Source organism: Rhopalosiphum padi, chromosome 4 (genome assembly GCF_020882245.1).
Source record: "Rhopalosiphum padi isolate XX-2018 chromosome 4, ASM2088224v1, whole genome shotgun sequence".
Taxonomy (NCBI): domain Eukaryota; kingdom Metazoa; phylum Arthropoda; class Insecta; order Hemiptera; family Aphididae; genus Rhopalosiphum; species Rhopalosiphum padi.
In genome coordinates, this window is record NC_083600.1 from 34,309,875 (window position 1) to 34,324,949 (window position 15,075).

General features: G+C 24.0%; 1 protein-coding gene across 1 annotated transcript; it reads left to right on the top strand.

Annotated features, from left to right (window-relative positions):
• LOC132928355 (maltase A1-like) lies at positions 1-8,155 on the top strand. Its single transcript, XM_060992968.1, has 10 exons — positions 1-249; positions 1,606-1,785; positions 1,866-2,023; positions 4,280-4,408; positions 4,484-4,722; positions 5,674-5,872; positions 6,168-6,423; positions 6,536-6,728; positions 7,605-7,748; positions 7,901-8,155. The coding sequence occupies exons 1-10, from the start codon at positions 66-68 to the stop codon at positions 7,995-7,997; spliced, it is 1,779 nt and encodes a 592-aa protein (XP_060848951.1). The 5' UTR covers positions 1-65; the 3' UTR covers positions 7,998-8,155.
• The last annotated feature ends 6,920 nt before the right edge of the window (positions 8,156-15,075 follow it).

Here is a 15,075-nt window from a genome sequence, read left to right on the forward strand (position 1 = left end):
ATTAATGACAAGTTCGACATTACGGGAGTTGTATACTTTGTATGTAACACAACCACTCAGTCAACATGTTTAAAGTAATCACGGTGTGTATGTGGCTATTCGCCTTCAACAATTTTGTGTCGTCTGAGTATATTTATGAAGGTTTGAGCAACACGTACGAACCAGATTGGTGGCAAACGGAAATTATCTATCAAATTTACGTGAGATCGTTCAGAGACAGCGATGGTGACGGGATTGGAGACCTAAACGGTGAGTAACTATACGTTTTAACAATCCAGTCACAATCGTTGGCCTGTGTAATATTTTATTATTTTTCTATACGCATAAAAATATATTAGCCAAATATTAAGTAAAACTAATAGGCCATTATAATAATATTACACTATTATATTGATTTAATTTACTTACAGAGACATTAATTTAATAATCATACTCATCAATAATAAAAAGTAAGCCTTTTAATAATTTACTTTTAAAGTGTATTAAAAAAAATGAAATAAGTTTAAAAATATCAAAGAATTGAATTCACATTAATGTCTATGTAAAATAATATTATTAATATACATAAACTATGCAATATATATATATATATATATATATATGTATGTATTGACTATTGAGTGCATTTTTTATTTATATTCTTATGTCTTTCATTATACCCATTTAAAATTTTGAAAATGTATTCATATTATATTCTACCTAAATTCTAAATTAAATTAAAAAAAATATTATGTAGGTAAGTAATGCATAATTGCATGAAACAATAATTAGTATTCAAATACTTTTTATTTACCTAAATACACATTTTAAATAATTATTATTTTAGTTTATTGATTTAATTGAGTAAAATAAAAATAAATGAGTAATGGATGTATGAATCTATGTCAGAAAGTAATATAATCCATACAAGAATATAAATATTGCAAATTTTAATGTATTTATAAATCCGTTTTTCAAATATTTATATTTGTACTCAAATATTTTTTTTTACTGAGTATTTAGATTCGTATTTTAAATATTTTTAAAAATAAGTATCTGTACTTTTAAGAATATACTGTTTGCATGCATCACATGATATTATATTATAATATTGTATACATATTGATGTAATAATCGTATTATATTATGTTTTTAAAAACATTTTTAAATAGGAATACGATATCACAGTTCGATTGATTAGAAAAATTAAACAACAAATGGTTCGGCAAGGTGATAGTAGAGTAGGCACTCACTTTCTCAAAATTCCCTTTTCCCTGGAATGGGACTATTTATAGGGACTCTCAAAAGGTCATAGAAATAGGATCGCTTCCGAGAATGAATTGAAATTTAAACATTTTATATTTATATATATATAATAATTAATAATTACTTTAAAATTATACGAACATGCCTTAGTATTGAATTTTAACCAACTGCATATTGTTTTTTAATATTAAATTTGTAATATTTTTTACATACATTTTTTATAATTTGAAAACTTTTAAAGAATTATTTATTTTTTAATAACACATAATATTATGAATGATTTTGGAAATAATTAAGAAAGTATTGTTAACCATCATACGCATTTGACATTCACATATCCTTATATTTTATATTTTATAGGTATAACAGAAAAAGTCTCATACTTCAAAAGTATAGATGTTGGCGCCGTTTGGTTATCGCCGATATTCCTTTCACCGCAAAATGATTTTGGTTACGATATTTCCGACTACAAGGAGATCGATCCTATTTATGGTACGATGGCAGACTTTGAACGAATGAGAGATGAATTTCACAAACATGGTATGCAATATTTCATTATAAATGATGTAATATGCTTTTTTTCAAAAACGATGTAATATATTTTTGGTACTTTTAAACAGGCATAAAACTCTTATTGGACTTTGTACCAAATCACACAAGTGACGAACATGAATGGTTCCAAAAATCAATCAAGAAAATAGAGCCTTTTACTGACTATTATGTATGGAAAGATCCAGTCGTTGATAAATATGGCAATAACACGCCTCCGAGTAATTGGGTTAGTAATAAAAATATTTTATTTTTTATCTAACATAAACTCACAAGATGCACAGATTTACTATCATAAATTATTTTTGAACAGTTTCCCTTTAAAATATTGTTTTCTTAATTCCAATACTATGTTTTGATGGTCCTTTCTTAAAATACCATCATATATTTCTTCTAAAATTTTAGTTTTAAGGGATTAAACTTTTCCACCACATCACGAATGGTTTAATTAACATTTACAATTTTCTAGCTTTCAAGAAAAGTATTTAATCTTAGATTCAAAGAAAAAATAATAAACACGGGAAAGTAAGATAAAATATTATAGGATTTTTTAAGATAAGTGTCAATAAAGTTAATTGTTTAGCTCCAAATACACACCAATTTGATCATCATTTTTTCCTACCATAAATTTGTGGACAATCTTTTTATACCCAATTTATTTGATAGTTAATCTAAGAAAGTTTCTAAATAATGTATTTCAAACTCTGAATTACTTCTAAATAATAATCGGCTAAAGTATCATCAGAATAATGCTTAAGGTATTGGAATTTACCAAAAACGTATTATTCATGGCCGATAGATGTCTGACATTCTTTAAAACATTTAGCCACTCAAGAGTTACACAATTGCATAACGATTAACGAGTTATCATTAAAAGATAAATTTATTAATTCTAAAGTCACTGTCATCTTTAATATTTTTACCAATTTTAAAACCGAATGTGTATTAAACACGAGCGTTATTTATAAAATCTTAATTTTGTACAACACGTTTTACTTTAAACACGCATTATAAATGTCTGGTTTGAGCTAATTGGAAATTATATCTAGTTTATATTTGTGTAATTGAATTATCGATAACTTTATAGATTTTTTTTAAACACATTTTAGGGTTGGTTAGTTCAAACTTAATATATATTATATTTTATTAGATTATAACGTTCAGACAACCCCTTCCTAAACTAATATTTATATGCAGTTGCAGTTCTAGTTCTGGTTACAAGTTTACACATAAATTTTTTTGAATTTAAAATGATCAGCCCTTCTGAATACAAACCTTAGTATTTAAGATTACATTCTTATTTGAAATAAAATATATTATGTTCGATTCATATATTTGAATAGATAACCAATAAATATATATATTTACCAAGCTGTCAACAAATAAATATTATATTTTTAAATCATCATATTTAATTTGTTTGGTTAAAAGTACCAATAATGAAATTAAAATTGAGTAAAATATATTGAATTTGAATTTGGCCATACACACTTCAAATGAAAGTTAATTTTATTATTTAAATTTTATACTTGATTTATCGCTTGAGTAAAAACTGAGATAAATATCATAGAGATAAATAGAAAAAACCAATTTTTACGTTTAATATTTATAATAGTCTCAACTTAAAAGTACATTTTATGATGTGCAAAGTTATTTAAAATTAAATAATTTCATAGTATTAATTGTATAAAATATCTTGACATATTAAAAATTATGTTGGTATTTTAAAATCGGATCAAACAGTGTTAACTATTATAGTAAACTAACTATAAAGTACTTACCAGAATGTAAGTATAATGTCAGTATGGAGTTCAATTAAAACTTAAAATTGATTTTATAACTGAAGTGTATGTCAAGAATAATGAAATTTAATCTTTAAATATAAGTAGACATTTAAAAGTGTATAATTTTTTATTTTTTTTTTTATTTTTGTATTTTAACACATTTTTATTATTAAAAATAATTTTTTATAATTGACTTTTTTAAAAATGTTTATATTCATATTATTATAAATATTAAATTACAGTGTACAAACAAAGTTAAAACAGACTCATAAAGTTTATATATAAGTACCCTCTACAGGCTTCAAGTAGTACGGAAGTAGACCTGGGACAGTTTAGGTACTACCGGAAAAGTTTACAATCGACCAGTCATATCATGCAATTAGTTTATAAATTTAAATAAAAATATAATAAACGATATTTTTACATATATAAAACTACTAGATGAACTATTAAGTACAACAATATTTTAACTGTAATTAATTTAAAAAATGTATTAAGTTGTCATTAGTTTATATTTCTTATAATTGTAAATATTTTTTAATTTTAAGTGCTAATGGATATGATGCACGTCAAAACAAAATAATAATAATTAATAATACAATTTTTGAAAACATTAATAAAATATTATAAACTACTAATTTTGATACTTATGTTTAAAATTTAAACACAATTATATTAAATAAAATCTTCTTGATTTCCAGTTGGGTGTGTTTAACAGTGGATCTGCGTGGGAATGGAACGATGAACGTCAACAATATTATTTACATCAGTTTCAAGTGAAACAACCTGACTTAAACTACAGAAATCCGTCGGTTAGAGAAGAAATTAAGGTATTTCACATATCATTTTTAAATATATACCTAGTCATTGATTGATATTTTAATCAAATAATTTAATTTTCTAAGAACACACTATTATATTGGTTGGGACGTGGCGTCGATGGGTTTAGATTCGACGCAGTTAACTATCTATTTGAAAGAGAAGATCTAGCTGATGAACCAAAGTCCAACAAAATCGGCTATTTGGACACCGATTACGATTCTTTGACGCATACGAGTACTCTTGATCAACCGGAAACTTATTCCATTGTACAGTCATGGAGACAGATGCTGGACAGTTACAGGACCAGGGAAAAGAAAACCAAGTAATTAAAACGTCAAAATACAAATATTTATGTTAAGGCGTGTGACTACATGGTACTGTGTATTGGTAATCACCACTCATCACTAACCACTGATTATTGTTGATACCTAATATTATTAGCCAGTAATATGGTAAATGTTTGCACTCGTCACATATACTATAATAATGAGAATATTTATTAGTGTTTGTTGACAACTACATTAAGTATTTAATGAATTTTATTACCTAATTAATTATATTAAATTACTTTATTAATATGTATTAATACAATATTATTGTTATTATTAATATTAATATTTCTTAGATAATTTAAATTTAAATTTTAAATTATAAATATCTATTACTTGTATGTATATTATCATTATTTATCATCTCTTTAGGATATTAAATTAAAAATAAATAAATATTAAGTTCTTATATACTTATATATACAAATAAAATTATAAATCATATAAATAATAAAATAGGCAAGGTTGCATAAGGTAAAAATAACTAATTTTCATTTACATGTCTGATTTTGCAAAATTAGAATTAAAATTGTAACAGTTACCCAAAATTAAAGATTGTATAACGTTTTAACTTAGCATTACGCCTAGACAACTTATAAGTTGCTAAGTATACGTCAACGTCCAAATTATACACGCTCATAAAAAAAACCCTATAAATTGTAAAATTAATATAATTATCGTTCCACTTAGAATCTTAAACACACCAATTAATATTATAGAACCTAAGAAATTGTATCGATTTACATATTGTTATTGTAATATTCTTTTAATAATTACACCATGAAAACTTCATAATATTTCAATGATAAAGCACGCATAAGGTATTTATTAAAATTTGGTGTTATAATTTTATTATTTATATTTATTTATTTTCTATTTTATTTTATACTTAAACTGATATTTTATATATAAGTATTTACGGTTTATCGACGTGGTATTTATAGGTTTATGATGGTGGAATGTTACTCACCTTTTGATAAAACCATGATGTACTACGGTAATCAGTCAGACCCAGGTGCTCATTTTCCATTCAACTTTTTATTCATTAACACGTTCGATCAACAATCGGATGCTGCTAGAGTTCATCAATTGATCAGATCTTGGATTAAAGGCATGCCTAGTGGCATGTGGCCCAATTGGGTGGTGAGTATAACGGGTCTGGTACAAAACGTCGACAATCAAAGTATCGACAAATTACAATGTCGATAGGTCTATATGATCAATAATAATTATTTGATTTGGTTTATAAAAACGGTATTGAAATTTTTCGATATATTGACCTGTCTAAATTTTGTACTTATCGATATAATGACCCGTCGACATTTTGTACTTATACAAGATATTTCCATTGTCGACGTTTCAACTGGCTCCCGAGTATAACAAATAGCAATTCTTATTTCGACTGTAATTATCGATGGAAAATCATTATGACATTCAGTTAGGTAACCACGATAACTCGAGAGTGGCTACGAGAAGCAATCCAATGTTAGTCGATGGATTACACATGATTCAACATCTTTTGCCTGGCACTTCAGTGACTTATTATGGAGACGAACTCGGTATGATAGACACAAACGTTCGCTGGGACCAAACTGTTGATCCAGCAGGGCTTAACGTCGGACCTTATAGGTTTTTGAAATTCAGTAGAGATCCAGTAAGGACTCCATTCCCGTGGGATAGTACATATAACGCAGGTAAATAAAGTAAATAGCGTGCACCTATAATACAGTATAATAGTTCAATAATAAAATATGATGGATTCTAAAACAGATAAACTCATTATATTACTTTCGTTATTATTTGCAGGTTTTTCTAATTCATCTAATTTGTGGCTTCCTCTTAACTCCGATTATTGGAAAAAAAATATAGCAGAAGAATCAAAGTATAAAAGTAATTTAAGGTCATACAGGCAATTGTCTCGGTTAAGGAGGAGTCTGACATTCGTCAAAGGCGATTTACATCTATACACTTTATCCAAATGGGTATTTGGATTTTCGCGGTAGGTCCTTCAATATATGTTGTATTATTGTATCATTAAATTATAAGATATTTTAATTTTGTCATTGAAAAACCCTTTCTTACAAAGTAGTTAATACCTAATTAAAAGTGTGATCATGTAAAATATCACTTCGAGTAAAACATAATATTAAAATACTTTTTTTCTTAATAACTTAATATTTAATAATAATCTAGGTCAAACATTCCCAAACTTTTTTACAAACTTCTTCAATTTTTGTAGACCCCTAAATTGAATTTTCATAAATTCATCTAGATGTTTTTTATAGCTTAAACGGAGCTGCTTATTTGAATAGGGTTTACCATAGAGTGAATTTTTTTTAAATAAAAAACGTATTAAGTTTGGTTTTATTAATTTCTTTATTTCTTTAATAATGAAAATATTTATTTAATTTTTTAGTTATTAAAACGACAGGAAAATTTAATGTAATAAGTAATTTAAATTAAATTACAATACACGCATTTTTGACTTGATAACTCTCGTAGACTCCTATTTAAACATCACGCACCTCCAATTTTCTATTTCGTTGATATAAATCATTTTGAGAAGTTCTGATCTAGATTATAATTTATGATAACTTTTACTTTTATTGGAATACTACAATAATGTCCATATAATATATTACACTAATATATTAAATATTATACTTATATAAAAATACGTTAAGTAATTTTTGTTTGCATTTTCATTAATTAATTAAATTTTTATATTTAATTTAAATAAAATAAATTAAAATATGAAGCATTGATAACGATACAAGTGCAATATATTTATTTTTTATTTATAGAACTACTAAATCTGTTTAACTTGGAAATATTTTATAAAAACAAATTAGACTAATTTATTGATTTATTATAGGAGTTTTTATGATCATCCAACATACTTCATTGTAGTCAACTTCGGAAGTGAAATAGAAATAGTTAATTTGTTGAAACATAGAAATACTTTACCGACGACTTTAAAAATTAAGGTCTCTAGTATTAACTCTGGTTATGTTACCGGGTAAGTAATATAATATTTTACAACTGAATCGAAACAAAATAAGTATTTCAAACTATACAATTAACCACAAAAATATAATATGATCAAAATTTGAATAATCTACTTTAATATGTCTAATGAATTATTAATTTGTAATTTTTGTACTGTTCTAGGAATTTAGTAAATACAGAAAGTGTGTTACTGCGTCCAAAAGCAGCTCTTGTACTCACAACCTCAAGAATAAATGAAGATTCATTTTCTAATTTGTAGAATATTAAAAATATAACGAACTTATAAAAATTATAATTAATTAAATTATTTTAATTAGTTCCCAATAAACTAAACCCGTTTAACATTATCTAATGATATGTTGATATGTAGGTACATATAAATAAAACTGTATAATAAATTATTGCCATTATTATATACTTATGAATTATTCTTATTGTGAGCTTTTTGGTAATTGGTAAATCGATGATTTCTATTTGGGTAATAGACTGCTATTAAAAATAATAAGATGATATACTTACAAGAGAAATAAATTAATGATTTTCGTTTGAAATTTGTTGATCAATCGATGATATTAGTACAAAATATAATTTTAAATTATTTAATATAATATATATTATAATTTAATTTAAATAAAACCTACACGGTTTCAGTCACAGTGGTGTATAGTATGAGTGTTGTATTTCATCGTTGAGTGTTGAGTAGTTCATTTTAATAGATGTATTAAATTTTAAATCAAAAATTAATTTTCATTTTCATTGCTCCAAAAAGAGACGACATGTAAAAAAAAAATGTGGAAATAAAATAGTCTCAACACTACGAGAAAAATAAATTTCAAAAAATATTCTTTAATAAATATATATTATAATAATAACTTGTTAAAAAGAAAACTACGAAAGATAAATTTATAAAATCTATCTTACAAGCATAAAAACACAAAGTTAACTTATTAATTTTGTACCGAATTCATTGACATCCTTCGTAATATTAGCATTTTCATTAAATGATAACATTTTTAAAATAATTAACTCCAATTGAGCTGTTAATAGCTATGAGAGATTGTTTTTATTATATCTATAAATTTCCAATGGGAGGTCTCTTCATTCCGTTATTCCTGTACTATTTTTTATTGTATCAATTAAGCTTATTGTTCAAATTTGTAACAGATTGCTAAATAAAGAATCGTGTAAAAAAAATCTATAAATGACGTAAAAAAATTATTTACTGAATCAAAATGCTTGGAAATTGAATTCAAAATCTCACTAAAGATATTCTTATACCTGATAAAAATACTAAAAATACATTAGTGCATTTTTTTTTATTTGCATTTGAAATTAGAATTTTTATGTAATTCGTCAAAATCACAAAAAAATACAGACTATTTTGTACTTAAAAATTCATGAAACTCTTATTTTTGTTTCTAAGTTTTGAAAATGTAATAAGAAATTACTTAAAATAAGTAGTTCATAGTTTGTATTGGAAACATAAAATCTAAACATTATGTGAAGACAATTATTTTTATAGACGTTTTAAGTTGGATAAAATTACTTATTTAAACGATAAATAAACGATGTGTTAATTATTCTGTTATAATTTAAAAACATATTATATGGGAACTTACACTTTTATATATTTTATATTATTAATAAATTTTATTATACGCATTAAAATGTTTAATTTATTTTAAAATATTGTTTATTTATAGGTACTTTTATAAATCTATATTTACTGTTTTACGGTATTTACAGAAAGATGTTATAAAATTGTGTATTATACAGTGAAACTTCCATTTTACGAAATTTTCTGTTTATCGAAATATTTTTAGGACTATGACCTTAATTATTGTTAATGAATACGTAATTTTATTGAACGAATGCCTCCATATTACGAATTTTTTTTGTTGCTTATTCGACTTTGTTATATGGAAGTTTAACTGTAATATATATTTACGAGTATACCATATTATATCAACTTAAATAGTTATACAGTGAAACTTCCATATAACGAAGTCGAATAAGCAACCAAAAAAATTCGTAATATGGAGGAATTTGTTAAATAGAATTACGTATTCATTAATAATGAAGGTCATAGTTCTTAAAAATATTTCGATAAACAGAAAATTTCGTAAAATGGAAATTCATTACATAGAAGTTTCACTGTATTATAATAATTATTAAATACTAAGAATATAATAAATGTAATAATTTTAGAAAAAATAATAGCAACCTACTATAATAGTAAAAGTAAAATAAATTACTAACAGCTATATATAAAAAAAACATATCAGTTGGTTATTATATAGGCTGATAGACAGTTTTCACTCAGAATCGTTTTTTGTGTAAAATTGAATTCAAATTTAACAGTGTAAATAGGTTCATGGTAGATATTAGCAAAATCTTAAAATGAATCTACATATTTTAAAAATTTCATTGCGTATAGTAAAATTCATAATGTACGTAAAAGTCCCCATAGGCCATAGTTAATGTTTTTGAATTATAACAAAATAATTTACATTGTTATTCCTTGTTTTAATATGTAATTTCATCCAAATTTGAACTTCAAATTTAAATTTAAAAAAATTTGTTTTGATTTATATTTTATATATTTTGGTTTTAATATTTACTTATTATAAGGAATATCGTACTAAATGTTCAAGTCCTTGATATAAAAATGAAACATTTTATAATACTAATATTGTTAACTATAAAATAAATTGACAATTTTGTCAATATTTTAATATCAAATACTTATACAAATAAATTGTGCCTATATATATTTAAAAAAAAAATTTTAATAGCTATAATAAAAATTCATACTATTATAATAAATATTTCATGACAATTTCTAGTGTTTACGATTATTCATTTTTAAATAATACCAAAAACATAAAATTGTTATTGTTGAAAACTAAAAAATAAATCAAATACGTTCAAAATAATCCTCAAAATTAAAGGTAAAAGCAATTTTCAAAGCTTATGGTGTATAAAGATACACAATAAAAACATCATTGTAAAAATAATACATTCATTGCTCGGCTTGTAGAATTTAAAATCTTTTAAATAATATTCAACTTTATCAAAATATAAATTATACATCTATAAGGATATACATTATAATATGTATTTTTGATATTTTAAAATTAACCAACTTAAATGAATTATATATTACATTTTCATGCCTATTAATTTTAACCAAAAATAATTTTCATTTATTGCAATGACGAATTTTTCATTTGTATGTTCTTTAATTTCCTAAAAACAATTTATAAGATACGTTATATCATGTATAATTGTTCAACTAACAAACAAATATTTTATCATACATAATTATTATATAAATCAAAAACTAGAAAAATGGATTTGTTAAAATGTCCACAAATACTACAAAACGAAATTTAATATTTTAAAAATATTACTTTATCTAGAAAATTCTACTACTGTGCATATATAGTTAAAATATCAAGTCTTTATAGTTTTACTTATTTTTGAATTTGAATTAAGAAATTATGTAAATCGATTTTTTGATAACTGGTTTTGTTTATATCTTTTCTTAATAATTTGTTAAGTCCCTTTTGCTATCATAAACCACCCTTAAATTAGGAGCCTGATATATTTATACTATACGATGATATTTAATTATGAAATCCCCTCGCAGTAAATAACTTAAAACAATGTATTATTATGTTTAATTTTTTTGTTTACTTCAAAATAAAATATCCATACATAAAAACGTGAAAAATAATTATTTATTTAATCTATTAACATTTATTTTAATTGTTATAATTTATAAATTGAACTACACATCCGATTAGCATTCGCAATATTAATAGTGCAAAACTAATTATGCTCAATAGACAATAGAAAGCCGTTAAATACTTTAATATTTAAATAGTACGACATTTTAAAGCAATATGATTTTAAACGTTCTAGAAATAAAACAAACATATGCTTTAGGTTCAATCAGCTTCAGGTTGATTTTAAAATGTAACTAAAAACATATTATATCGCAGAGATGTTTAAAACATCAAATGTGTAGTACTATTGTCAACAACAATTCCTCATATGTAATGGATTTCTTAAAGCTTATTACAAACTTCCACAGAACCAGAACAGTATAATACGTGTCAATAGTATTAACCATCAGCGTATGATTAAATAACATAATATTTATAAGATAATAAGAATTAGGATATAGATATCCTATCGTATTTTTCACCGTAAACACTTGAAATTGTTTTATAATTTCGAAATATGTTTTTTTTTTTATATTTGATTAAAAGGATTATTGAAATATTGCGACTTGTAAAATATACATATATATTTTTATTTTATTTCATATTTGTATAAAGGTATAGAATATTTGATTATTTTAGGATATTATAATAAGTTAAACCTAACTACCTTGCTTTATGTCTAGTATAAAATGTCTCCCTTTCCCACAACTTATTTTACTCTATTTTTTAAAAATATTTACTAACATACGTACAATAATTCCTAATCAAAATTAATTAATTTTAATATTAAGCGGTTAGATTAGGTCCCGCCCTATGTAAATACATATGAAAAAATCATATAACAAACTAACAACTATAAATAAATTATACATAAATGTTTTCATCACTAATCACTAAAATAGACGTGTTAAGATACTAAAAGTTGGTAGCGTTCATATATTATTATCAGCCCTTTAAATTAAAATGATTAGACTTTTTTTAAACATGATGTAGTTTTAATATACTTATAATTTATAAATATGTAATAGAGAAATATAAATACTTATTAAATATCATACATCGTTTTCGAGAAAGTATTGGTGGGTAAACATAAAAATTAAAGGAAAACAAATTAATAATGTTATTATTAATGTATAATCACAATTAAAATATTTAACATTTTGTTTCTCAATATACAATGACAATTCTTATAACAATCTTTAATATATATTATAATACTAGTCACTACAATGTCTTGACGTTAAACTGTATACAGACTATGAACAGCAGAGTCCACATAGTAAATTATTTGTATTCTACATTTTCAAATTCGCTTTAAAAAAATATAATCTAAAATTGACTTAAGTAATTTAGGTATATTTATTAAAATTAATATATAGGCAATTTCATTGAGGCATTAGCCGCTTTGTCCCATAAAATATCACTTGGCCCATATTGTACACCCCGTACGCACACCTGTGTATGTTCATCATTAAAATTATTTTTTATACAATACACATTATTCATTGTTTAATTAGCTCATCACTTAATACATAAAACACATATATATATAAGTAAAGTACTTGTATTTAGATATATATGTCATGATCATTTATATTATTTCATCAAATTGTATGCCCAATTCATTATAGCACCACTGAAACGGTTTTGAAGAATATAGTCCACCCCTTTTTTTATTTAATTAAGATGTGGTTTTGATAAAATTATTTAGGGCTTACTATACCTTGTTTATGATAAACGTGAACAGTCCCAAATTTTTTATTTTTTTTTTTAATTTTTCTCCAAAACTATTATAGCTAAAAATTTGGTTGATAGCTCATTAAAAAGGGATTATCAAGTAGATATAAAATGTGAAATTAAAAGTTTTCAAAAAAAATTATTTAAATTTTTACAGTTAAAAAAATAGTTATTTTTTGCTAGATTTCCATTTAGCGTGGTAGATTACCGAAACTGGAGAACGGATTTTATTATTTGTGTTCTTGTTAGATTCACATTGTTTAGGAGAAGTGCTCTGAAGATTTTCAGAACTTTATCTCCAATCGTTAACTCACTATAAAGCTATAAAGATGAAAAACTGTGAATTTTCTAATCTTAGAATATTGCCAGATATGTATTTTTATGTTTACATCTATGAGTACGGTAAAAATGTTTAATGATACAAACATTTCAATAAAATAAATTAATATTTTTATTTTAATATATAATATTATATAGGTTTAATTTACATATTAATTGTGTATGAATTTATTTTTAAAGTGTATGTGCCTATAGGCTGTAATTTATTGTATAAATATTGGTCAAATAAATTATTAAATATTATTTAATAATATTATAATTTTTTTGTACGGAATTTCAAATATTAAAATGAAAAATATTCGATTAAATAGTTATAATATTAATTTATATTCTTATCATTTATTATTAAAATGTTTAACCATTATTATATGAAATTTATATACTTTTACCTAGTAATTTAAATATTCTATGATATTAATGATTTAAGAAATGTAGCTTATAGTACTTGATCAGCTCAACCTTAGACACAATAATTTGATGATTTATTATAACATTTATAACAAAAATAATAATTTAATTTGTATACAACACAAAAATACGTAAAATATATTGACATAAGATAATATAAATATATAGTGCTAAGCACCAGTCATAAATCAGAATAGTTATGAAGTAGTACATGAATAAAATAGTAGGTTTAATACCTAAAAATGTCTATAATTTTTTTAGATGTTATTCGTTGAATATATGGAGGAAAAAAATAATATGCCTATAATATCTCATCGCTGTAGCTGCCAGTCGTGGTGTGTGCGTCTCTTTCCACGACGTGTTTTCTATTGTAAAGTTGTACAAGGTGGGCGTGACCAAAGTGGCAGTAGGCACTACCGCGACTGTGTGCACGACGAAAAAAAGAGGGTTGACGTTGTGGGGTCGACCCACCCTAAATACAATAATTATCGGTTTCCCTTGAGTGTGTATGTGACAGGACAGATCGGCCGATGACGTGCACGTAGTTATCGTGGAAAAAAACACACGCCTTATTCGACGTAACTGAAGTTTACGTGTACATTTCTTTTTCGTCGTAAATACGTATATAATTATATGCGTTATATTTTGCAAGTTTTAACAAACGACTAGTAGTAATATATACACATAGGCACATAATATAACGCTATATAAATTATATATATCTATATCAGAATAAGCATAACATAATCTCGTGTAGTAGACACAGTCCCACGAGATAGGATAAAATCATTAAGACATTAATAGTTATTATATTAAAATATATTATATTATTATTATTGTGTAACTATATGAGACTTAAACCCGTTAAGAGAGAGCACCAGTAAAAAAAAAATAATTACTCTACCTTACACACGCAGAATAAAGTAAAGGTTAGGTTTGGTATCATTTAGTCATTACATATTTAACAATAAATTATTAAAAATAATACTTACATTATCAGTGTTTTGTTAAAAGCATTTTTTATACTTTGATTTTTAAGAATGTAAATAGTATTTATTTATTATTTTTCAATTATGTTTATGTATTATTTAGTTATTGAATATTTATTTATTTTTTTGTAAT